Source organism: Cryptotermes secundus, unplaced genomic scaffold (assembly GCF_002891405.2).
Source record: "Cryptotermes secundus unplaced genomic scaffold, Csec_1.0 scaffold79, whole genome shotgun sequence".
In the NCBI taxonomy this organism is placed as follows: domain Eukaryota; kingdom Metazoa; phylum Arthropoda; class Insecta; order Blattodea; family Kalotermitidae; genus Cryptotermes; species Cryptotermes secundus.
The window spans coordinates 3,220,975-3,245,637 of NW_019741974.1; the positions used below are offsets into that span (position 1 = coordinate 3,220,975).

General features: G+C 40.5%; 2 protein-coding genes across 3 annotated transcripts in view; one reads left to right on the forward strand and one right to left on the reverse strand.

Moving 5' to 3' along the window:
- Positions 1–402: 402 nt before the first annotated feature.
- Positions 403–24,663, forward strand: part of LOC111872784 (mitochondrial ribonuclease P catalytic subunit) — a 516,563-nt gene continuing 492,302 nt past the window's right edge. The window contains exon 1 of the mRNA XM_033754847.1: positions 403–831. The gene's annotated coding sequence lies outside the window, so the exon portion shown is untranslated. The remainder of the gene's footprint in view (positions 832–24,663) is intronic.
- On the reverse strand, positions 8,388–23,592 carry LOC111872788. Of its 2 annotated transcripts, none has more exons than XM_023866960.2 (6): positions 23,487–23,592; positions 15,020–15,136; positions 14,419–14,485; positions 11,419–11,504; positions 10,839–10,989; positions 8,388–9,284 (listed from the first exon to the last, which is right to left on the reverse strand). In XM_023866960.2, exons 2-6 carry the CDS (start codon positions 15,110–15,112, stop codon positions 9,094–9,096), a joined length of 588 nt encoding a protein of 195 aa, XP_023722728.1. In that variant the 5' UTR covers positions 15,113–15,136; positions 23,487–23,592; the 3' UTR covers positions 8,388–9,093. The 2 variants fall into 2 exon arrangements, with proteins under 2 accessions (XP_023722728.1, XP_023722727.1); XM_023866959.2 differs by having other exon boundaries at positions 23,475–23,572.

Consider the following 24,663-nt stretch of genomic DNA (forward strand, 5'->3'; position numbering starts at 1 on the left):
CCTCATCGGGATTCGATCCCGCTACCTTCCGGCTTGTAGCATAGTGCCTCAACCAACTACGCTACCGCCTGCCCCCGTTGTATGGCTACAATAAACTCTTAAATGAAGAATATTCCTTTACGTGTGAACGAAATGTCTATAAAAAGAAACACTTTTTTAATTTATTCTGTCCTCATAAATATAGGCTGTGAAATTGCTTGTCGCAACTGAACATAACCTAAACACATGGCCTTCTCTTCCGACATTACCTCTTCCACCGCGGATCATGTCCCCTACAGACAGCGTCGACCGCGTCGACAGGTTGGTGGTGTATCGTCAAACTAGCTTTGTATGAGAAATCAACCAATCAAATCTCTTCTCTCAATTGGTTTTCTCCAATTACCCATCATTCATCGTCATAAGCAGCGTAATATGACAGCAGTATCCCGCTACTTCTCGTGCGTTCGTATCGGTAGTGAATGGCTGCTGTTTCGTTGCGTTTGAATTTTAGTCGAATATCTTTATGGATTATTTAACGACATTGTCAGGAGCTTAGAGTGTAGAGTGTCAAAATTTTAATTTTTTTTTATTGGAGTGCTTAAAATGGGGTGAATCCTGTGTAACATACTTTGTGCATTGCGTGTGAATGAATCCTGTGTAACATACTTTGTGCATTGCGTGTGAATTTCTTTAATCATGTGTTTATGATTCCTGAGTTCTATCAGTTACATGTTGTGATTTTAAACTAATGTCCTGAATATGGAGGCTACATTTTCTCCGAAAATTCGGTTGAATTTCAACGGACAAAATGGGATTACATTTCTGAAGACAGAACGCTTCATAAGCACCACTGTGAGTACCTTAAATCCTACAGACAAACTTGTAATTTCTGTTTGTGTATGTGTTTGTTGATACGTGAAACTGTAAAATACACTTTGTATTCGTTTGTAGTGGGATTGTTCAGGGATGGGAAAGTCACTGCTTGTCAAACAATACAATGCACGCTGCTGAGATATTCGGAATGTTATTAATAACACGGTCCCTTAACAGAGAGGAAATTAATCAAATAAATAAAAAAATCGAGACTTTGAAGGAAGTGGAATTCCTGAAGTCTATAGTGCACGTATTTACGGGTTTTCGTTTGTTATATCCACAAACGCGTTTCTTAAAGTCGAATGGGGCTCATTCAGTGTTTTGTTTAATGTGTCTTAATGACTTAAGAAGAATCAATTTTTGGATATCAGGCCTGAAATGTTAACAATGTTAGTTACATTTCTTTGGGGAGACGCGCTGGCGCGCGCGCGCGCGCGCGCGCGCACGCACGCACGCACGCACGCAAAGAGCATCTATAGAATATGAAACCAATCGTTAACTTAGTTATAAGTATTAATTATAACTTTATGTAATAAATAATGAATTTCTGTATGTCGGTGTACTTTATTATAAGAAAACAAAAGCGAAGGTTTTAAGTAGTCTACAATATCTCGTAGTGTCTTTACGATTCCAACTTTNGTACAGGTCACGGAGTTTAGTTGTTTTTTTTTTTACTTAAAGCAGCTGGGAGCCGGGGTAGCGTAGTCAGTATAGCGATTTGCTATNCTAGTGGTCAGAGTTCCTGGCTACAGATCCAGAGGTCCGGGTTCGATTCCCGACGCTACCAGATTTTCTGAAAAGTAGTGGGTCTGGAACGGGGTCCACTCAGCCTCGTGAGGATAACTGAGGACCTACTTCAAGGAAATAGCGGCTCCGGTTTAGAAAACAGAGATTAACGGCCGTGGAAATCCGCTGCGCTGACCACGCGACACCCTCTATCCGCTAAAGTTGGCACTAACTTCGCCGAGAAGCGGCGGTCGCTCGGTCGGTATAGTTCGCTTGCGGAGTACAGGTCACGGAGTTTATTTTTTTTTTTTACTTAAAGCAGCTGGGAGCCGGGGTAGCGTAGTCAGTATAGCGATTTGCTATGAGCCGCAAGACCGAGGAGTTCGAGTTCGAGTCCCGGTAGGGTCAAGAATTTTCTCTTCTTCACAGCGTCCAGACCGGTTCTGGGGTCTACTCAACCTTCTATTCAATGGGTACCGGCGGCTCTTTCCCCGTGGGTAAAGCGGCCGGGGAGTAAACCTGACCACTCATCTCCAACTAGTGCCAAGGTCAAGAAAATGTGGATCTTAACATCTATCATCTCCTCCCCCATACATCTTCATGGTGTAGTGCTTAATTAGATAAGCACAGGGACAACTTTACTTCAAAGCCACTGTCAGTAGCACAAACACTACATCGTTGAATGATGGGCAAATAATGAACTAGCAAATTCTGAAGAAAGCGTTTGTGATTAAGGTACTGTAGGGTCATCCCATATAAAATCAACATTGTTTTGGGGCAACATTTTCGTGACGATCTCCAAATCTAATACAATTTTGCAAGCTTCTTTGGTCTCCATAGGAAGTATGACAGTCATGAAGTTCTACTTTCTTATGTCCATTAATTGCACTTTGAAATTTTTCCTCGAAATTTCCTGAATTTAGTTTGTGCAATAGTTAGTATCACACGATGCAACTGCAGGACGTGCATTCTGTGCAAATATTTTGCAACAGTCATACGAAGATCCTTGTGTTTACAACAAATGTTTTTATTCATGGACAAATCATGCTCCACCAGGACTGGGATCATGAACATTTACAAGGAACATGTGTGATCAGGCAAAAGCCATTATGCAATTCAATATCACCATCAGCAACTACAGTTTCTGCATCAACCTGTGGGCTTATGTTTTAAGTGAATGACTCATAGACCCTCACATTTTACCAGCAGTCATTGGTGGCCACAGTTACCTCGATGTTATTTGAAAGCACTTAAGTGTACTGTTGGAAGATGTGCCCTTCAATGAGCATCTTCACATGAACTGAACATCAACATATATGAAGCGAATACCCTGTGAATGAAATAACAGGATTCAGAAGGAAGCTTCGACTGTGTACAACTGTAACTTCTATCAGTTAACACATTTGTCACATCTGAGAATGGAAAAGCCGACCAATGCTAAGAAACATGTGAAAGAAACTGAGCTTTGTCAACAAAAATTCAGTTCCCATTTTCAAGATAAAAGGAAATATGATAACAGTCAACTTAACTTCAAATGCTGTTTGAAGTTAATCCTGAAAATGTTCCGGTCGAATTTCAAGCGGAGATGATAAATATGCAGTGTGATATGGATGTGAACTACATTTTGGCACATCAGACTTCTTGACTGTTATAAACTCTGTTTAGTCTTACCTGCTGGTGGGTTTGCAGTGCTTAGTGGTCATGCACAGCAAACGACAAGCCTTTTCGGAAGCACATGCCTTTTTTCACACTTCTTTTAGGAAATGGGAGTGGTTAAGAGTGAATCTAGAAATCAACTTCACAATAAAATTTAAAAAGTTGCCTGGAATTTGTGCTTCTCACATATGCCAAATATTGCAAACTTGGTGGCAAAGGGATGGCAAAACTGTAAGCCCAACAAAGTTATGTTCATGTAAGTTTTGAGGTTTTCAACAGAAGACGACTTTCTTCAAAGTTATGTTCATATTTTTCATTGCATTACTAAATATATTTCTTCCCTTAAAAGCTTAATGTATTTTTTTTTTTTAAATATTGCTTTTATTATTATCACTTGGCTTGAGGCTCTTGTGGAGTTTTAAAGATTTTAAATTAGCTCTCACGCAGAAAAGGCTGCTCATCACTGCCCTAGATCATCCAAAATATCTCTTCGCTTCACATCTTCTGACCAACACTTCATACTCATTTCTAAACTTCCCCCATTCCTGTTACCTGACCCCTTCCCATTACAGGTATATTATGTTGGGCTTTGTTCATTGCCTGAAGTAGTTTCCTGTAAATGTCCTTTTGGAATCTGATTCATCTCCTAAAGTCTTCCATATGTTAAATATGACTCAGACAATGGGCAGTATCTTTAATGACAGACTGACAGAGAGACTTCACCAGAGATACTTTTTATTGCACAACTCCGACACCTGGGAATCCTCCGGTCTGTGTCCAGATTTTCTGACAGTAGTTATGTATTTATTTCTCATCAACCCATGTCCGTCCTACTTCAAAACCCAGCCATCAAACAAAGATTACTCTAGGCTCTGCCCAGTGTCTGATATATGTATATCCATGATGTTTCAGGAGTTCACTCTGTTCTGGAAATGTCGTGTATATCAGACATACCTGAGGAATTGGGTAGTATCAAATAGTGTGTTTATATGTCCATGGTTTATGCTAACCGTCTTACAGTGCACACACTTTTTCACCTTACTCTTCTCTTTTACATTACATGTTTCAGCACTAATGTGCCATCTTAAGGTGCGTCTCTATGTATGTCTAACTACTGCATTGCATGCCCTGATGTCTTAATACTAAAATTACTAAAATATATATTCGTCATGTATAATAATAAATTTTAAATATTAAAACTTTTCAGGATTCGTCATCCTTACGTCGTATCTCAATACGCGAATCACGCCAATCCTCCTCTGTGGGAGAACTCTTCCTACATTCATGTGTGTATTGTGCTCTGTGTTGTGTCTTGCTCCCATGACTGTGTGTGTTATACTACTGGATATGTGTATGTGTCAGATGGTTAGCATAAATCATGGACATGAATCAGTGCAACAGGAAGCTAAAATATAACATTATTAATAGTGTGTTTATATAATAAGTAAATCAGACTGCAGAGTTCTGGGATATGATGATATTTAATCTGTTTGGGTGAAATGTGACATAATTAGAATGATCAAGTCAAGTTAGGATGAGGTGGGCAGGGCATGTAGCACGAGTGGGGAAGACGAGGAATGCATATAGGATATTGGTGGGAAAACCAGAAGGAAAGAGACCACTGGGAAGACCAAGGCATAGGTGGGTGAACAATATTAAAATTGATCTTAGAGAGATAGGATGGGATGGCATGGATTGGATTGATGTGGCACAGGATAGGGACCAGTGGAGGGCTCTTGTGAACATGGTAATGAACCTTCGGGTTCCATAAAATGCTGGGAAATTCTTGAGTAGTTGCAGGATTGGCGGCTCCTCCAGAAGGGCTCAGCTTCATGAGTAAGTAAGTAAGTCGGGTGAAATGTAGGTAACCGTCCAGCAGACTAGGCCTACATAATGTTAAATCACAGAAGATGGTAGTTTTAACATTCACCTATGTGAGAACCTAAAAATCTCATATGAATTTTCATGAATCTTTAGAGAATTGTTATATCTTGCCAATTTCATTTTCATCACAAGTCATTATTCTTCAAATAAGGCCACTTCCCTTTTTCTGTGTTTAACACACAATTTACCAAAAATTTTTCCTGTTCATGTTCAATTCTTTTGATTCTCATGAGATTACTTTTTGAATACAAGAATGATTAGTCCCTCAGATGTTAGGACATTCCATCTTTATCAGACAATTTATATGCATCATATCTGTGTATCCTCTCAATACAGACCTTGACACTATTAACATATGCATCAGTGGCTGTGTGTACTGGATGTTGCATCATCAAGGGCAGACTTTGGCATATCTGTAAACTCTGCATCTTCAGATAATCAATTTCAAATTACTATTATTGAACAGTCCCTTCCTTCTATAAAACTTTTATTACTTACTATTTACTTTCAGTGAATTCTTGGGTCAATTTATTTCTGATATATGAATATCTGCCATTGAATAATGACTGTTAGGCATGGGCAACAAATTGTGGCTAGTTTCATCAGTCATAGAAAGATTCTAGTCACCATACATTTCTTCTCCTGAGGCACTGCACCTACCCACACCATTGCAGTTGCTCTGTCCTTTATATTATGTAATACGTATACAATACCTGGCCTTGATTTCTTATTTGTCAGTTTAGCAGATTTGTAGATTCAGAAAATATTAAATGGTTAATCAGTCTTGCTGAATTAATAATTAAATATTATTCTTCACATGAACAAAAGGAACAATCATTGAATATGGTAATCAGGCCACAGTATCCAGCTTCAGAAATTTAAACTGTAGGACATAACTGACAGCACAGATAAGTAAAAGTAAAAAGTAAAGCTATCCCTGCAACAGGCCGTGAAGGCCCATAGGGTTGTGAGATGTTGAGGGTCCCACATTATCTAGACAATTGGCTCAAATATGGGGGTAAGGTTGTCAGCCTTACGTGCTGGCTGTGCTTTACTCCCCTGGAAAATTATTTAATTGGCACAGATAAGTATAAAGAGAAAATTAATATTAAGCATGTAGGAACTAAATACTCGTATAGGCAACCCACTAACCTAACCCCACAAGTTACAGAAAATGAATACATTTGTTAATTTTATAGGAACTGAAATATACACAACCTAATGCTAGATGGGTCCCTTGTCACCACAGCATGGCACATCCTCAGGTTGCAGATGGACGAGACGGCCTCTATATATTGAGTGTTGTTGCAAATATACTGAATAAGCAGTTGCTGACAGCTGACATGGGGTGGCCCTCCAGCTTGGAGGTTGGGTGTGGGGCTAACAACTCCTTACCATAAAAAATAAGCGTGTTACAAAATGTCACAAAGGTCCTCAGACCTGGAAGTATTTTTGGAGACCTAAGCTAAAGAAAATGGACAGTTGTGCAGCTACTCAACAATATCCCCAAATTTTATGGAATTTGAAAGTTCTTTACCATGTTCACGAGAGCCGTCCACTGGTTTGTATCCTGAGCCAGATCAATCCAGTCCATACCACCCCATCCTGTCTTCCTAAGCTCCATTTTAATATTATCCAACCACCTGTATCTTGGTCTTGCTAGCAGTCTATTTCCTTTTGGCTTTCTTGCCAATATCCTAACCATTCCTCTTCTCCCCATTTGTGTTACATGCCATGCCCATCTCACCCTCCCTGACTTGAACCTTCTAACTATAATTGGTGAAGAGTACAAGTTATGAAGCTCCTCATTATGCAGTTTTCTCCAACCTCCTGCCACTTCATCTCTCTTCAGCCAAATATTCTCCTCAACACCCTGTTCTCGAACACCCCTAGTGTGTGTTCCTCCCTTAATTACAGAGACAAAGTTTCACACCCATAGAGAACCACACACAAAATTATAGTTTTGTATATTTTAATTTTTATGTTTTTAGACAGCAGACGAGAAGACAAAAGGTTCTGAACTGAATGGTAGCAAGCATTACCTGAATTAAATCTCCTCTTAATTTCCTCCTGAATCAAATTTTGATTGGTTACTGTCTTTCTCAAATATCTGAACTGTGCCACATTTTCCGGAATATCTCGAGTCTCACAAAAATCGATGCAGCTCCATTACTGAATTCTGTAAGCACAGTTTGCAATGGTGCCCATCATAAATAATTACACCTTATCAATATATCCCACATAATTACATTAGTATTCGAAGGTAGGAAGAGATATAGTAGGGACAGCACCATTCTGACCAAGCTAACAACATCAAAAGCAGGTCAAAAAGAGGTCAATGTCAGCTACAAACTGTAAACCCAGGAATAACTCCTTTTTTAAACACATAAGATGACAGAGATATTTTAACAACACTATTCTTTTAATTTGTAATAATATATTCAATTTTAAAACACTTTATTCTCCTTCAATGTTGTTTCATAGTTATCAAACAAATTTAATACATTAGAATAACTAGTGACTGATTCAACACTGTTCACCTTAGGTAATACACATGTAACAGAATGCAACTAGCAGTTATCCTTAAATTTATGTATTCCATACCGACCTGTTGGTGGCTGAGAGGAAATTAAGTAGCAGTAAGGTACACAGTATGAGTACTGTCACTAACTGTCTTCTGTGACTATATAAAAACAGAAGTATAGTTGTAAGATTTGAGGCTTTCACGGCGGTGACTATGAAGAAAGCAGTCTTCTGGGTTTNGAAGTATAGTTATTCATATTGAAAATTAGGGAAATGTACATCACACACTGGGAGAAATTATGCAGGCACATGCGGTAACCATAACTGTAAACACTTAAACACATGATGCTGGTTGTGATAGAGGCACAGTGGCAACCAGAACAATAGTCACTCATAGACTGTGTGAAACTTTTAGTGAAACTAACTACAAAATTCACTGAATCTCCCATTCCTGTCCTTGGATTCTCTTACTCATTGATAGCTTCAGCAAACATTTCTAAGTACATGTATATGTATACAAGCTTGCTCTCTTAAGGTGCGTACACATTACTCGTGCTTGTGCTCATGCTCGCCAGGCTTGTGCTCATCAGGAGACTCGTCTAGCTTTCACATGTGCTCGTAAATCTTCATCCACACTACTTCAGTTGCTTGCCAGGCTTCAGCACGTGAGGATCCGTATATTTACCGGTAGTGTGTATAGGTTGTAGTCATATTTTCATTTATTGGCTTAGTTTTTAAATTAAAAATTTGCTTGTCTCGTGACTTGTCATATCGTCCACATTACTCGCGAGCATAGTGAGTCACACGAGCACAAGTAATGTGGATGCTCCTTTACAATCACATGCTGCAAAATCCATTATTGTAATAATCTGACATTTTCTAATATGCTGCTGAAAATATATGCTTGTTTGCTGGTTACTTCATGATTATTTAATGATGCACAATCGTTTTCCACTATTATATAGTGTAAAAGGAGATAAAGGGATGATTAAATGTGGTATATTGTAAAGGACAAGATAGAAATTTGTTGTCCCTCATTTCAAGGCAGGACAGTTGGTTTCAACTGTGATTAAAGCTGGATATTTCCCAAATAAAAGTGAATTATGTTAACAGTTTCTGAGCTAAACTACTAGCTCCCTTACTGCTGATTCACCAGCTAGTAAGCCAATCAAATTTTTATACAAAAAAATATTCATGCATCTAAAATGTATCATCAGTAAACACTAGTTCAGTTTTCATAAAACATTAGTAAAGGCCATATGACTAGTCCTATCATTTTTAAAAATGTGTAATTATCATTTGACTAGTCCTTTCATATCTAAAAATGTGTAATTTTCACATTATTTCAGTAACATTTTCAGAATTATCTTGGTAAACTCTTTTTAACTTTTAGCAGTGATCAGGCATTGAAAGTTTCAGGGACAATACTTTATTTTTATGATCAGTTGCTCTCTATGAAGTAACAGCTGAGATTGAACCATCAAATTTTTCATGAGACAGAAACTTGTGATGTGCCATGTAATCACCATCATTTTCTGCCACAGTGAGAACAGTTTCTATGGTGCCTTGACGCTGGGGAAGTAAGCACTTTTGAAGTTGTTGGTAGTAACTGTAGACAACCAGCCACAAGTAGACCAAGAGTACTACAAACAAACATAGCAGTTAAGATTTAGATCCTAATGTTTTGGAAGTTTTGGAAGAATATGTTACCTTCTTCAAGATCAAAGAACACAGCACAAACAACACAACAGTCTCATTAAATCTATATTGAGCATTTGGTTTAATGACAACTAATAAACCATTTGACTAGGCATGTGAAATTTTAAATGAAGACCAATCAGAAATAAACCTAGAAATTCAGAATGAATTATTGTATACAAGTGAAAAATTACAAATATACAGCTGGTGCAGAATTTTGAGGTTATACCTGACCAATGTAATGTACCCAGAAATGATATTAGTGGAAATTGTGCAAAGTAATGGTTCACTATATAGTATTATTATATTGTAGCTATTGTTAATCTCATTTGCAATGAAGTCCTGGAAGGTATGTATGACTCATACGTTCTCCCCAGACAGGTTAGAAGGCACTGAGAACTGAAGTTCCAGTTGAATTAGATCTGATATTTACAATTATCACCTTAAATATAAACTTCAATCTGTTATCAATTTGGACATCTTTGAGGCAAGGAGTCAACCTATATAACTTGCCATGCTGAGAGATCAGTCTCCCAGTGACTGTGGCTCCTGAGACATCCACTTTGGGCGCAGCTGAGTGCTGAATACTGATAACAGCCACTCATGAAATGTAAACATATTTGTATGAAAGCTCTTCTCCCTTGAAAATTGCAGGCAGAAGGTTCCTTTGTAAAGTTGGCAACTATCTGCCAGATTATATGGTGTCACACCCCATTACAAAGTAGCTTGCTGTTTCTGTTTGAATCACCATGTTGTGTGTGCTTATCGGTACTGGATGTATACAATCTTCCAAAAGTGGTATGAAAATTTATCAAAATTCTCTTTTACGTTAAGTGGCTTCAGGGTTTTGGTTAAGCGTTGAGTAGACTGAGAATGAAATGATACTGAATGGTGACAGTAACACTCACCTGACTATATAACAGACATACTGGGAGTGTAACAAACAAGATAACAGAATAAGTAAAAGGGATGTCCATAGCTTTATAGATTCCAGTGGTTTGAAAAGAAATGATGCTTTCAGTACTCACAAGGACTGATGTCACTAGACATTTTCATATTTTAATCCCTGCTGGTTATTATACATTTGACAGAAGAAATTGACATATATTATCATTATTAATGGCTATTTGGGAGCCGGGCTAGTGTAGTCGGTATAGCAAATGACTATGGGCTGAATAAATGAAGGGCTGGAGTTTTAGTCCTGGTAGGGTCAAGAATTTTCTCTTCTCTATATTGTCCAGACCGGCTCTGGGGCCCACCCAGCCTCCTATCAAATGGGTACTGGGGGTTCTTCCTGAAGGTTTAAGTGGGAGTGAAGCTGACCACTCACCCCAAACTGGTGCTGAGGTCAAGAAAATGTCGATCTATATATCCACTCCTTCATACACCTTCATGGCATAGAGCTTATTTAGTTAAGTACGGGGACAAGTTTACCTTTACTGCATAACTGGCATACCCATAAAATTAATATTTTAGTGAGTTTAACTGAAAACACTTACCGACTGTCAGTCCACCAGTAAGAAGGACGGAAATTCCAATTTCCAGGTCATATAAGAAAGCATATACACCAAAAACAATTATAGTAACAGAACCTGATATGATGCTTAGTACGCCCAGTATCAGGTATGGCACCAAAAATGAAGGCTTTGTCTGTAAACACATAGCAATTCATTGTCAGGACAACTTATAGCTCCCAGTTAAGATGATTTAAATTCTATTAAGTACCTTTTACACAAAATATTCATTTCATTATGCAATGTAGCAAAACACAGACATGGTGCAATCTGAACTTCACAAATACTAACATACTGATCTGTGACTCTGAAACACTTCGGAACACATGCAAGAAATTTCTTTCAGAAATAACTTTATTAATGCTATGGGTAAGAGTGTTTCATACGTTGAGTCAGAAACCTTAGTTCACTGTATTTTAGGTTAAAATACTGTCTAAGGAATGGATGTTTATGTTATTTATATCATAATTCAGCAAACATCTAATCTAGGGATTCTCCACTGAAGTAACTCCCCACACAGATTATGACAGAGGACACTGTCACGCCAAAATTTTCGTATACTTACTTTGTAGGCTCCATATAAAAGCAGTCCATGAACACTTGCACTTATGACACTTCCACCAACTGCACTAACAAGCAACAACTGCCAGTCTATAACAAACAAAAGTACCTTAATGAAAATGGCAGAGTTATCCTTGAATCATATGCTACACATGTGCTATAAAGCTCGGTAACTGATGTAAATGATTTCTATGGATAGGTAAGCAAGAAAAGGTGCAAGTGCTCCAAGTACAAGAATAGTACAATGTTAAGACACTGCCTGTCAGTTGAGCGGACTAGTATTTATATCACAGGTAACAGTTGTACCCATGCTTTATTAAGCATCAGGCCATGAAGATACATGTGGGAGTGCAAGTAAAGCTCCATGCATTTGTAATCTTGGCATTAGCTGGAAGTGAGTGGTCAACTTCACGCTCTGGCTATTTTAAACCAGGGAAGGACTTCAAATCCCTAAAAATACCCATTACTGATGGACCTTGGTGGGCTCCAGAACTGGTATGGATGCTGTGGAACATACACAATCCCTACCCTACTGAAACCCTCCTCCTCTCACACAACTGTACCAACTGCAAACAAACACTAGAAGCACATACTTCTGGTGTGACACCATAATGAGTAGATCGTGTTTAGAAAAACATTACAACTTCTCTATAGTTTATTCCACAAAGTTTGGTCCAAACTTGCCTACTGCTGTCTGTATATCTTTGTCACTTCTCAAGGAAATTAGAAAGTGTCACTGACAGTAATCATAGCTGACAGAAGTAACACGCGTATATACTGCATCAGCTTGCACAAAAGAGAGTCCAGTCATGGAAAGCTGTGAATATATTAATAGTCGTGAAGAACGCTGCCTTCTGGGATGTGGCACCATGTAGATAATTTGTTAACTGACGTTTTGGAGGAACGTATCGTTTCCATCTTCAGGGTGTACATTCCTCCGAAACTTTGGTTAACAAATATTTGCACGGTGCCACATCCCAGAAGACACCATTCTTCTTAGTCACCACCGTGAAAACCTCAAATCTTACATAATAATAACCCTTTGCATTTTATAAAAGGCAGGGAACTTCTTGACTATTTGAGCAACTATTAGTGGGTGCATTCTCGATGGAGTTAGTTTAAACATTCCACTGCACAGTGTTCCATAAATATCATTCGGTTGATGTCTGTGATGTTGGTATCAGTTATCAAATAGACTTTACAGACAAACGAGTGTAATTCAGTAATAAATACAGAAGTGCCTATTTTTTATATTGTACATGAACTTTACCAAATTCATCTTATTTTTTATACTGAGAACCTAGGAATCATTACTTGCATGTACTGAGCAGGTTGGTATGGCAGTAACACTGTAGATTTGTATTTGGCAGGTGGCTGGTTCAAATCTTGGCAAAGACACCAGCTATCCTTTCTGAAGGGACATTACCTTGATTAGGCTATGGTAATTTCCTTCTAAATCCTTTACAATTCATCATTTATTAATCATCCTGCCACCTGATGACATATATTATTTATACTGACACTGTCATAACTGAAAAATTATTGTCATGTGTTCTGGGCTGACTGCTGTCTTTTCTGGTGATAACTGCCTTATTCTGTGAAATGGCGGGCATCATCATTTATTTCTTAGAGACGTCTTATGAATTCGTTTCAATTTCAAATCAGTTTGATGTTAGAAGGTGTTGAGGAGCAATTAAGTTATTCTGAAGGTATAAGTTATACAGAAAGAGGAATCAATTACATTACCAGACCCCTTTAGAGGCAGGCTTCATATATAGGACTCCCTGGATTTTGGGCTTCATGATCTTTGAATACCAGCGCCTGTCTTCTTTTTGTATTAGGCACTGTTAACAATTTGCAGCGTAAAACCTGAAAATTAACTTAACACAGCAAATGTGATGCCAGTTTAACTCTTTAAGGTTCAGTTCTTTTACTTACCCGATGTGGTCTTGCTAAGCCCTGTTATTTTTATGGAAAAATCAGTGTCATTTGTTTCAAAACAGTGAAAAAGAATTGCCAGAATTCCTAATGGACTGAGTCCTGAATGGGACTGCTAGGGAAAATTTAAAAAATTGAATTGAGTTCACATCAGGATTGCAGCAGGAAGTTTAAATAGCCAGACCAAGTACAGGCTGTGACTTCACAGAGTTAAAAATAATTTGCATGAGGTTTTAGAAACCTTCTATTGTTTAAAAAATATTGAGACCTGAGGTCTTTACAGATTTGGAATACCAGTACACAGATCAACACTGTATGGTAATCAAAACTGACACATTATGAAATACTTAAGTCAATACATCTTCAAAACACATGGCAGAAAATCTTGGTAACAGTATCATATAGCGAAATTACATTCATGAGATACCAGAAGTTGGTAACCATATGAAAACTACACGCTGTCACGATTTAGGGGTGTGACTGTAGACGGTGTATGGATTGGTGAACAGATATATTGACCACTTACACACGTACACACCACTCAGAGCTATCGCTAATCTCCATACTTTATAAATCACCACAGCATCTGCTAAGTCTTTCCCAGCCTGCTGTGTCTTCGTCAGCCGTTCTTTGGCAACAGCTTCTAACAGTGGAAATTCTCCCACATCACGCACCCAGATTCTATTCTTCACATCCTCCCATGCAGAACTCAACTCATGACAACTAAGATGTCTCAACTCTCAACTCAACTATAGCGCCATGCCTTCTCAGTCTCCCTTGCAGAGCTCAACTGAACTGGTTGCTCCACTTCTCTTCTTTACAACACCTCTGCGCGGACCGCGCGGACAACACCCCCTCCCCCTTTTGCATGCGTAACCTTTTCTGCGGGAGACTGTTTACCGAGCCGTTGTCCAGAAACGGACCTGATAAAACAGCCCATCTTACGATAGTTGCATAGCAACGGCTATACATGCTACAACATAAAAAACGTTTGTTGTTTTACTGTAATATTAAACAATTATGAAACGCGGGCATTTTCACCGATAGAAAATAAAAAAGGTCTTACCAGGAATTTCTTTGCCATAGGTAAGGAAGTATACAACAGAAATCACCAACTCCAACACATCTTCAACCTGTAATTATAACAAATGATATGGGAGACACCCGTTTTCTCACTGAGGGCTCGAAACGCAATGTGTCACGACAGAAATGTATGATATTCTTATATACAAAGTCACTTCAAATAAGAAAAAGCTTATTTATATTTAATTAAGTATATTCTCTGCCATGACTAACATAGAAAGATTGTTCGATCCCGGGTCTGATCAAGTGGGATTTGTGGTGGACAAAGTGGCGCTGGGGCAGGTTTTCTCCGAGTACTTCGGTACTGCCAATCTTCATTCCACCAATTGCTCCACAGTCACCCTCACCTATCATCTGGGGCTGGTACAATAGGCCAGAAGTGGCCACAGTACAAGGGACTTAGTCCCACCCCACTAGCAGTAAAGAAAAACGTAGAAAGATATAATAAAACTAAAGGGGTCCTGCCAATCTCAACACTCTAAAACGCAGTGTATTAAGTACGTTTACATCACTTCGTTTTGAGCAAAGAGTGAAGTGAAACTGACTACTTTTCAGGCCTCAGCAACCTTTCTCTAATAACTTACCAAGCTAAGCCATCCTGTAAAAATTGTTCCTGTTTTCAATGAATATCCACAGGCAAAATGGCTCAGGATTGGAAGACATTTTGAAACAGTCATGGCTGACTATTAGATCTGTGTTTTCTGTTGAGGAAGAAAAAAGTTATTATTGATAATAATTACAGAGCAACAGACACATGACATTACAGTAAGTCCAGCCACAATAACCGCAGTACATATACGGATGCTCTTACTTTTGATGACCGGTTGACGTCTCTGCGCTTCACGGCGACCGGTGCACCGCCGGCTGCAAGGCGCATATGAATTTTGCTGTTGAACCAATATGTCTGTTGGCCGATAACGTTCGGAATGGCGTAGTTACAATTAATAGATCACTGGAAGCGTTCAAAATGCTGTCCCTCTACATGCAGACATTCCTCGCACGGGCGCAAGAGATTCTGATCTACGGTTTGAAGCTGTTCTGCAGGAATATTTTCAAACGGCTAATGGAACCGATAACTGCCCCTCAGTGCTGACAAATCATAAACAGATTCCCATGCATGAGCCTCACTGCTCGCCGTGAAACACAATGCCACCAAGTGGTCCACAAAGTTAATAACTTCCCTTAATATCAAACGTTACTGGCCATCAAGCATACTCATCTATCGGCAAAATTTGTGTGCGGCTCGCAGCTGGCGGTGGACCTGACATTTTTGTAAGAACTGTTTCTACATTTGTAAACGTGCTATAGAAACCATCGAAACGAGCGTGTAAAGTACAGTGGGAGACTTCGATGATAACGAAATTTTCAGTGCTGACAGCATGCAAAAGCGTCGCAATTCAACTTCATACACAATAGATTCGGTGTCAACTGAGTAAATGTGCAGTATTTTTTTAATGCTGTCATCTTTCATCATTTTATCGGTGTCCTTTACAATAATAACCTGGAATAAGTCCAAAATTGATTTCATAGACTTTTTTCTTTGTCGTTCAATTGTACAACGAATTCATCACAAATCATGTTAGGAGAACCATAGTATGTACAATTATTGATTCTTTGGACAATATCCATTGTCCTGTTTTCATTTACACAACGTCTCAGTCTGCTGTACCTGCTCACGCTGGTTCGCTAGCGGATTTCTTCTTGTCTTCTACCCTGAAGATGGAGGCGATACGTTCTCCGAAACGTCGGGTAACACAATATCTACACGGTGCCACATCCCAGAAAACACTTTCATCATAGTCACAGCCGTGAAAACCTCAAATCATACAACTTGATTGAAGCAGACCTATCAAGATACGAGAGCACATGCACAAACTTTGACGTAAAGTTGATGTTTGATATAGAACAGTTTTAACATGGAGTTTGCAGAAAATCTTTATAACGAATATGACGTAGAATCAGTGATTCAATAATGTGAGGCACTTTACTGCACACAGTCTACATAAAAAAAGTAAAACTACCCCTGTAACAGGCCGTGAAGGCCCACAGGGTTGTGAGACGTTGAGGTGCCCACATTATCTAGACAATCGGCTCACAGATGGCGGTAAGGTTGTCAGCCTTACGTGCCGGCCGCGCTTTACTCCCCAGGAAATTTATTGAATTAATTCCTGGTACTCATTTCTGTTAAGAGGCTGAGTCGACCCCAGGGCCACAGTGCAGCTGGAAGGATTAGGTAAATTGAAAAAAATCCAATAACCTCATCGGGACTTGAACCCGCGACCTTCCGGCTTGTAGCATAGCTCCTCAACCTCTACGCTACCGCGTGCCCCCACACAGTCTACATTCCGTGATATATTTTGACACTGAACGACAGTCCGTGAGATAATACTGCCACGTAACAGAAGCCAGGGAGATCACACTCTTATCTGCAGTCTTCTGCGCTTTCAGTAGCACTGATTCACTCGTAAAAAGAAAAAAGCTATACCTGTAACAGGCCACGGAGGTCCACAGGGTTGTGAGAGATCGAGGCTCCCATATTTTCTAGACAATCGGCTGTCGTGCCCCAGGTTATTAATAGATCGATTTTGTGTTTAATTTATTAGAAAATAATTATAAGTTTTATAAATTGAAATCCGTTAGGTGAACAACAGGTTGGCCAGCCGGAAACCAGAGTTGAGATCACCTTTGGACGTAGCACATTCCTCAGCCACCCGGTTTCAGTGGTACAGTATATAGAAACTGCCGAGCAATCGGAAGAACGTCACAGAAACAAGTCTCGCTTGGCAGGATATCGGCCAGGATGAATCTGCCGATTTTAGGATTTTGAGTGCACGGAACTTTTATAATGTTGAATTTTGGAGGTTCGGACAGGAGAGGCCGCTAGCACTCTGATTTTAGTAGTCGCTCAGAAGAGTCGTGTGGTAGGAAGGAGACGGGATGGCGTCATCCAATGACCTCATTGGGACTCGAACCCGCGACCTTCTGGTTTGTAGAATAGTGCCTCAACCAACTACGCTACTGCGTGTCCCCTTGATTCACTAGCACCTACCGGCAAGTTAGCTGAGCGGTACAAAAGGCCGGGCGTAACGACAGTCAAGGTATTATTATAAATTTCCTTCCGGCATGAGATTTTCGTTTCTCGCTTCCTTCCCGTTCAATGGGTTCAGAGTGTGCACCGGTAGGAGCTTGACGCTTAATATCTCCTCCACCTACTGCCAACGTTAGAATGCGTGGAGCTATACTTCTGTCCCCCATACGCCTATAAGGCAAGGGTTAACCTTACCTTCACCATTCTTCATTTCTTCGAATTGTGTGAATTCCTCAATAACCTTAACACACACTCAGACATGCTACAGAAAAATCCCATTGCTATGAAGCTAATCACACGCGACATAGTGTAGTCTCCGTAGTCTAGGGGTAACGTTCGCACCTCATGACTCAAGGTACGCGGGTTCAAACCCGGCGGAGGTCGTGGAATTTTTAAGGGCGGAAAAATTCAGGGAACAAGTCCTCCGGGAGGGACTTTAAGCCGTGGGTCCCGTGTCGTAGCTTTACGGCACGTAAAAGATCCTCATGTCTCTAGGAGACCTCTGAGCTAAATTAAAGGCAATAATTTCCCGCCCAAGTAGTTTCCAATGCCTCTGGTAGATGGGGGAAGCATCAAGGTACCGAGGGCCGACCTCGTTGGCTCAACGGGGCTGATGGCACGCAACGTTACCGGTAGGGTATGGCAACAGTAAAAATTAAAAGGGGATGCACAATGGACCAATAACTGGTCTAAGTGCATGGGGAAATCCACCCCCTATAATAATACGAATACAAATACGAATCACACTCGATATAGCGTCATTCAGTTATAAAATATTCTTCTTTCTTTCAGTTTTACATTCTTCAACGACCTTGATGTTACTTACTGCAGGCGGAACTTTATTGACGCAAGGCTGATTACATGCATGATTTATTCTGACCGTCTTACAGTGAATACATTTATTCACCTTACTCTTCTCTCTTGCACTTACATGTTTCAGCACTAAAGTGCCATCTTCAGGTGCTTTTCGATGTACGTCGAACTACTTCATTGCATGCCCTGTTGTCTTTATACTAAAATAACTAAAATATATATTCGTCATATATATTGATAAATTTTAGAGAGAGAAGAGTAAGGTGAATAAATATATGCACTGTAAGACAGAATAAATCAGGGACATAAATCAGTGCAACAGGACGCTAAAATATAACCTGATTACATTCGACACCAATTGTTCAAACACAAAATGTGATTTTCTATACATCGTTAAATGTACACATAAAAAGGAACTCGAAGTTAAATTTATAGCTGTGAACGTGATTAAATTTTGTCATAGTACGTAACCAATTCCAAAGCCAGCTACTAGTCTCCGAAACGAGAGAATGGGTAGCGTCCAAAGAAATTACCAGCTCTCCTGTGTAGGCCTAACATGGACTGACAGATTATTTCCGAGAAAATCTTGAGATTTTCTTCACTGAAGATCGGAATATTTGGAGAAAGGTTTAAGACTATAGCAGTATACACAATTGTTACGTTGGTTTCGTCTCTGTTCACCGAACAGCGTCAGATAGGCCTATAAAATACTACAGAGTGCTCAATCAAGGAGGAAATTTCGCAACAACGCTGACCGGGCCCAGTATTCCTCACAAATTTCTGCTGTAACTGTAACTGTAACTGTAACTGTAACGGCGCGCGTTTTTTTTCCCCTGGCACTACAGCCCCAGTGGGCCTAGGCCTACCTCCATGAACTTCTCCGTTCACTTCGGTTTTTCTAGATCTTACACATTCGGTAGGACTCCTTGGGTGGGTGATCAGCTCGTCGCAAGGCCTCTACCTGTACACAAACACAGAAAAACGCACACACACAAACTAAACATCCATGCCCTGAATGGGATTCGAACCCACGATCCCGGTTTCCAAGCGAGCGAAGACAGTACATGCCTTAGACCGCTCGGCTACCGTGACCGGCTCGGCAGCGTTTATCAGCGCTAATGACTCATTCTGCTATAAGCAGTTACAGCAATCTGTGAGGAATGTTGGGCCGGGTCAGCGGTTTTGCGAAGTTTCCTCCTTAATTGAACGCACTGTATGATCTCATGTGCTACGAAACATCCCACAAGGCAATTAGAGAATCGGGTAAGCCTATAACAAACTCTGATAAAGTAATTATACGAAACCTATGTACGTTATAAGCAATCGCTGCTTTAAAAAACACATACTTCAGCGTTCTATCGGTTCCCTGATCTATCAGAATAAAACGTATTTGGATAAACCCATCGGAGAACTTGCCGGCTTCAGTTCAATCAGTGATGATTGCCTGGGTATGCCTATCGATCTATTCCTCAGTTTCAGAACATGTGTAATCGATGTCCGCCCGGAAGGCGCATCAGCACTCATCCACCCATCTCGGAATTTTTCTGATCACAAAAAGCGGATATGAGATCACTGTTCCTTTTCGTTGTATTCTGTCAGTCGTGCAGACGTGTAACGTAACATTTCCTGCTCTCAACACCAGTTTTGAAATGAATTAAAACTGACCTTGAACGTTTACTTTTCCTCGAATAAATCCAGCGTATCCAAGTGTTCCCACCTCAGCTGCTTTATTTTAAACTTCAACCGTTAAAAAAGAAAGCTTGCCTGGGACACAATGTAATGTGTAGTTTTTAAGTGAATCATACGGTGACAAATCTAATGTGATCTCATTCCAGAGAAACATTTGGTCCCACAGTACTGTGTCTTTCTGCTATACTTAACAATTATGAAAATGTTAAATGCAAGGTTGTCTATGAGCTTAATACGAGGCCATAAAGATGTATGTTGAGATAAGAGCTCCATGCGTGTACAACTCCCTGCTAGATTGAGAAAGGTACTCAGCTCCATGCTCTCGGGGAGAGATCCCTTACACCCACTGGTGTAAGCGGTTAGTCGCTGGCTTCCTACCGCGGCGGCCCGGGTTCGACCCCGGGTCCGGTCAAGTGGGATTTGTGGTGGACAAAGTGGCGCTGGGGCGGGTTTTCTCCGAGTACTTCGGTTTCCCCTGCCAATCTTCATTCCACCAATTGCTCCATCATCATAATCACCTGGGGCAGGCTACAATAGGCCAATCAGTGGCCGCCGTGCCGAGTGGATCCAGTTGGACTCCACCCCTCACTAAGCGAATTAAAAAATACTGGGAATTAAACCCCGGTCGTCCAGTCTGAAGCCAGTAACTTTACTGGCTGAAGTATCCCAGGTCGTCTGTCCAGTACACGACAAAACGATGACTTTGTTGGCAACAGTTCATTTCTTCAAACGAAGAGCGTAGTCAAAGTACTGTATGATTCATTGAATAAATGAAAGAAAATTCGAAATTGCCAAAATAAAAAAACAAAAGAAGAAAGTCATATAATGTAATTTGTTCCATGTAACATAAACATTTACTTTATAATACTCATAACGTGAACAATCCACTGCAATATAATGTCCGAAATCCGCCACATGATCAGCCAACACAACCAGAGATGATCAAAATCCGAAGAACGCTAAATCCTGAACGAACTCTGACACACGCTGCAGTCGGCTACTTTAGACTCCGGGCACACCATGGAAACTTGCAACCGCAACGCAACCAAAATTTCAGAGAAATGTCGCCGATTTCAAGCATGCAACTGGTTTCCAGATCGGCAGGCGGACACTGCGGAAACATACGTATGTTTGATTATGAACAAAGCAGTCTTCTGGGATGTGGCACCGTGTATATGTGGTGTTAACCGACGTTTCGGAGGAACGTATCGCCTCCACCTTCAGGGTAAAAGGAAAATAAGAAATCCGCGTGCGAAGAGACCGTGAAAACCGGTAAAAGCAGTCTGCTTGTACCCCGTTCCAGAACCCCTACTTCTCAGAAAATTTGGCAGCTCCGGGAATCGAACCCGGGACCTCTGGGTCTGTACTCTGACTACTAGACCACAGAGGCGCTCATATTAATGCAACAGGATGATTAAATGCAATATTAGGAAAAGAAAAAATTGGGTGCATCCGTTCTTCTGTGACAATTTAAACTGAAGCGCTTATATTATTTCGAAAGAACTTAACCTGGATCCACATTTCTTCGTCTCATGGGAAATTCTTTCCCAAGCCAATCTATTTTGTCCTGCCTAGCATAGTCTGTGAGTGGCGTTTGTCATATATACCAGGCTCTTGCTCAGTTAACTGCACAGAAACAAAATTAGCAGCTTCGTCAAACTTTCGTGATATCTTAAGAAACAAATGAATCACTGAAGCGCGTTATAGAACAGCTGATTGTAGGAAACCACGCGACAACGCAATTATGAGACGAATGGTATGCTCCGTTGCCTGGAAATTCAGTTTCTCAGTCTTTCCGTGAGTTGCGTTGCCGTTTCTTCAATTTGCGCTTCTCCATTCAGTAACATGTGTTCAGCTCAGGCTGATGACAATTCTCGGAAATTGCGGTTGCCTGTTTCCCTGGTGTGCCCCCGCCCTTACTGTGTTTACAGGAATTCATTCGTTCTGACCAACGAACTAATGAAATTCATGACGTTGAGGCCACCTCGAGAAGTTTACGGTCGCTCAGCTAGTCAAATTACTTCCCTTTTATGATACAAAATTTCCATAAGAGCCCGCCATTCTAACTCAACGTTAGGCCTACTAGTGTTAATAATAATAATCCATCCATCCATCAGTAATCTGTCAGACGACAGGTCCACAGTCTCTTCCAAAACAGTTCCTCCACTTAATGCGATCCTCTGTTTTTGGAAAGAGACTATCCAGGAAAAGTGATAATGTGGTAGTTTTTCCATTTGCTTTCCACATCGCAGTACAGCAGCCNGCTGCAAATCAAGGATGATTAGGTGGGGAGAGGGGTTACGGTAAGCTTTGAACAGATAAGAATACGCACCAACGTTCAGTTGGAACCTGAAGGGAAGCGACCTAAATATAAAGGTAACAAGGTAACGTTGTCCCTGTGCTTAATTAACTGAATACTATGTCATGAAGACGAATTGGGGAGTGGAGATATAGCTCCATCATTCTCGACCTCGGAACTAGATGTAGGTGAATGGTCAGCTTCACGCCTCAGCCGCTTTACCCCAGGGAAAGAGCCGTCTGTGCCTGTTGGATGGGACCCTGGGTGGGCCCCAGAGCGGGTCCGAATGCTATTGCGAAAAGAAAAAATTGCCCCTACCGGGAATGGAACCCCAGCTATCCAGCCGGTCGGTATACCGATTGCGCTATCCCGGCTCTCACGAGACGCACATCTTAAAGAACCATTGTTGTGATGTGCGGTTTGGATTCGTCCGGCTCAAGATAAGGGCCAATAGCACGACGCTGACAGTTTTGAACGCGGAAATAAACCATCAGGTCCGGTGAAAGGTAGGAATATCTTGACCAGTTGAGCGACATAACTTCTGAAGTTGGCTTTCAGATTATAAACTGAAATAACAGAGCAGAGGGATGGTTACACTGTACCAGCATTTGTTTCACAACATATAAACAGAAATCTGTCATTTCAGCTTCTGTCATTCCCTAATTTTTATAAGATCCAACTTGTTTTATTAGCCTATGTTATTGTTATGACCTTGTTACATCGGAGTCCTCGTTGCGTTGTGGCAATGACCCGAGAGAGGTGTTTTGCTGTCACTCTTTAATCAGCATTTTATTTTTCTGCATAATTTAGGATTTACAAAATAAGTGTCCTTTGTTGTTTTCGATTGATGGTAAGAAACTGTGAGTTTACACTTTTAAATACTCTGTCTGTCGCTCATACGTTCAACATATGTGTGCTGTAAACGACTTTAGGCTTTCACGATGACAGTTTACACCACTAATCATATTAACCCCTGCCGATGGAGACAGAGACAATCTCCGAAACGCCGTCCGGACACAGACTTCACACTAACACGGCTGATAAGCCCGAGAAAATATCACTGAATATCTAAGAAAGTTCACGTCAATTAATTTAACTGCATACAGAGTAATTCAAATAAAAAACTACCATTAAAACAAACGTTACTTGCCCTGTAACTTACTAGCAGATGCGTTCCCAGCTCAAACCACTAACACGAGGCTTCACTAACCTTGCACTTCTTCCTTGTACAGTACTTCCCTACCAGCGACTTGCTGTCAGCTGTAACGCAAGGTCGCCAACACGGAACTATGAACATTCCTCCGCCAGCATCCCAAATTTCCCTTCACAAGAGATAATGTTGCCTGCAATTGGAACTCGTTTTACAGCGAAATTATTGCCTCAGAAGTGGTCATAGCGTTTAGTAAAGACGCCATACAGATCGATACAGCACTGCCATCTGCCGTTATGCGTGAGGTCGATATAGTGTATTGAAAAGATTGGGAATAATGAATGCCTCTTAGCATTGGGTCCGGGCCGGCTCTCGGACCCACCCAGCATTCTATCCATTCGGTACCAGAGGCCTTCTCTCTATGGGTAAAGTGGAACGAATATTTAACCCCTCACCACCGTCTAGCGCTAAAGTACACGATGCTTGGGGTTCACCATACGCGCTCCCCATACACCTTTGTGGCTTCAGCACGGAGAAAACTTTACACGCACCTGAATATAGTTTTAAGGGGCAGGCCCATTGTTGCAGACGATTCGTTGCAGGATCGGGCGAATGGTTTAACTGACTGCACCATCTAAAAAGAAAAGTAGGATCTATTGGCAAAAGGCAAAGCTATCCTGTAATATCTTCTTGCTGGGTAAGGCGGGTAAGGGACCCGCTAATTGAAGACGAATTTCTATGCTCAACAATTATACTAAGTTTTTATTAAAAGAAGTAAAAGATGTAGATAGTATATACAGTGTGTATACAGTACAGGTTTTTGAAGAAGTCTCCTCCTGTTTTTTAATCTTACTGGTATTATATATTAAACTTTAAGAAGAGGGCCAAAGAGGGTGGGGGAGTCATGAGTACAGAGTTTAAAGGTTCAGTTGTGTACGTGCAGCATCGCGCGTGGACGAACCAAAAAACTTGACTCTCTTCTCTTCAGCTTGGGGGAACATGTTATTGAAGTGTTAAAAGGTCAGGAGTTGATAACATGTATCAGGCTTGCCACAGACGGTTTCAACTCTCATGGAGCACCCTCTTGGCTAACACAAAAATTACACATTAAAATAGTATATAGTATGATCAAAAGTCTAAGTACATATTACAATATTACAATCCCAGTAACAGGCCGTGGAGGCCCATA

Coding starts and splice junctions, on each gene's coding strand:
- LOC111872788 (XM_023866960.2), bottom strand. CDS start 15,112: ATGACTGTTTCAAAATGTCTTCCAATCCTGAGCCATTTTGCCTGTGGA. Junction 14,486..15,019: donor TTACAGGATGGCTTAGCTTG/GTAAGTTATTAG, acceptor TTATAATTACAG/GTTGAAGATGTGTTGGAGTT. Junction 11,505..14,418: donor CTATGGCAAAGAAATTCCTG/GTAAGACCTTTT, acceptor TGTTTGTTATAG/ACTGGCAGTTGTTGCTTGTT.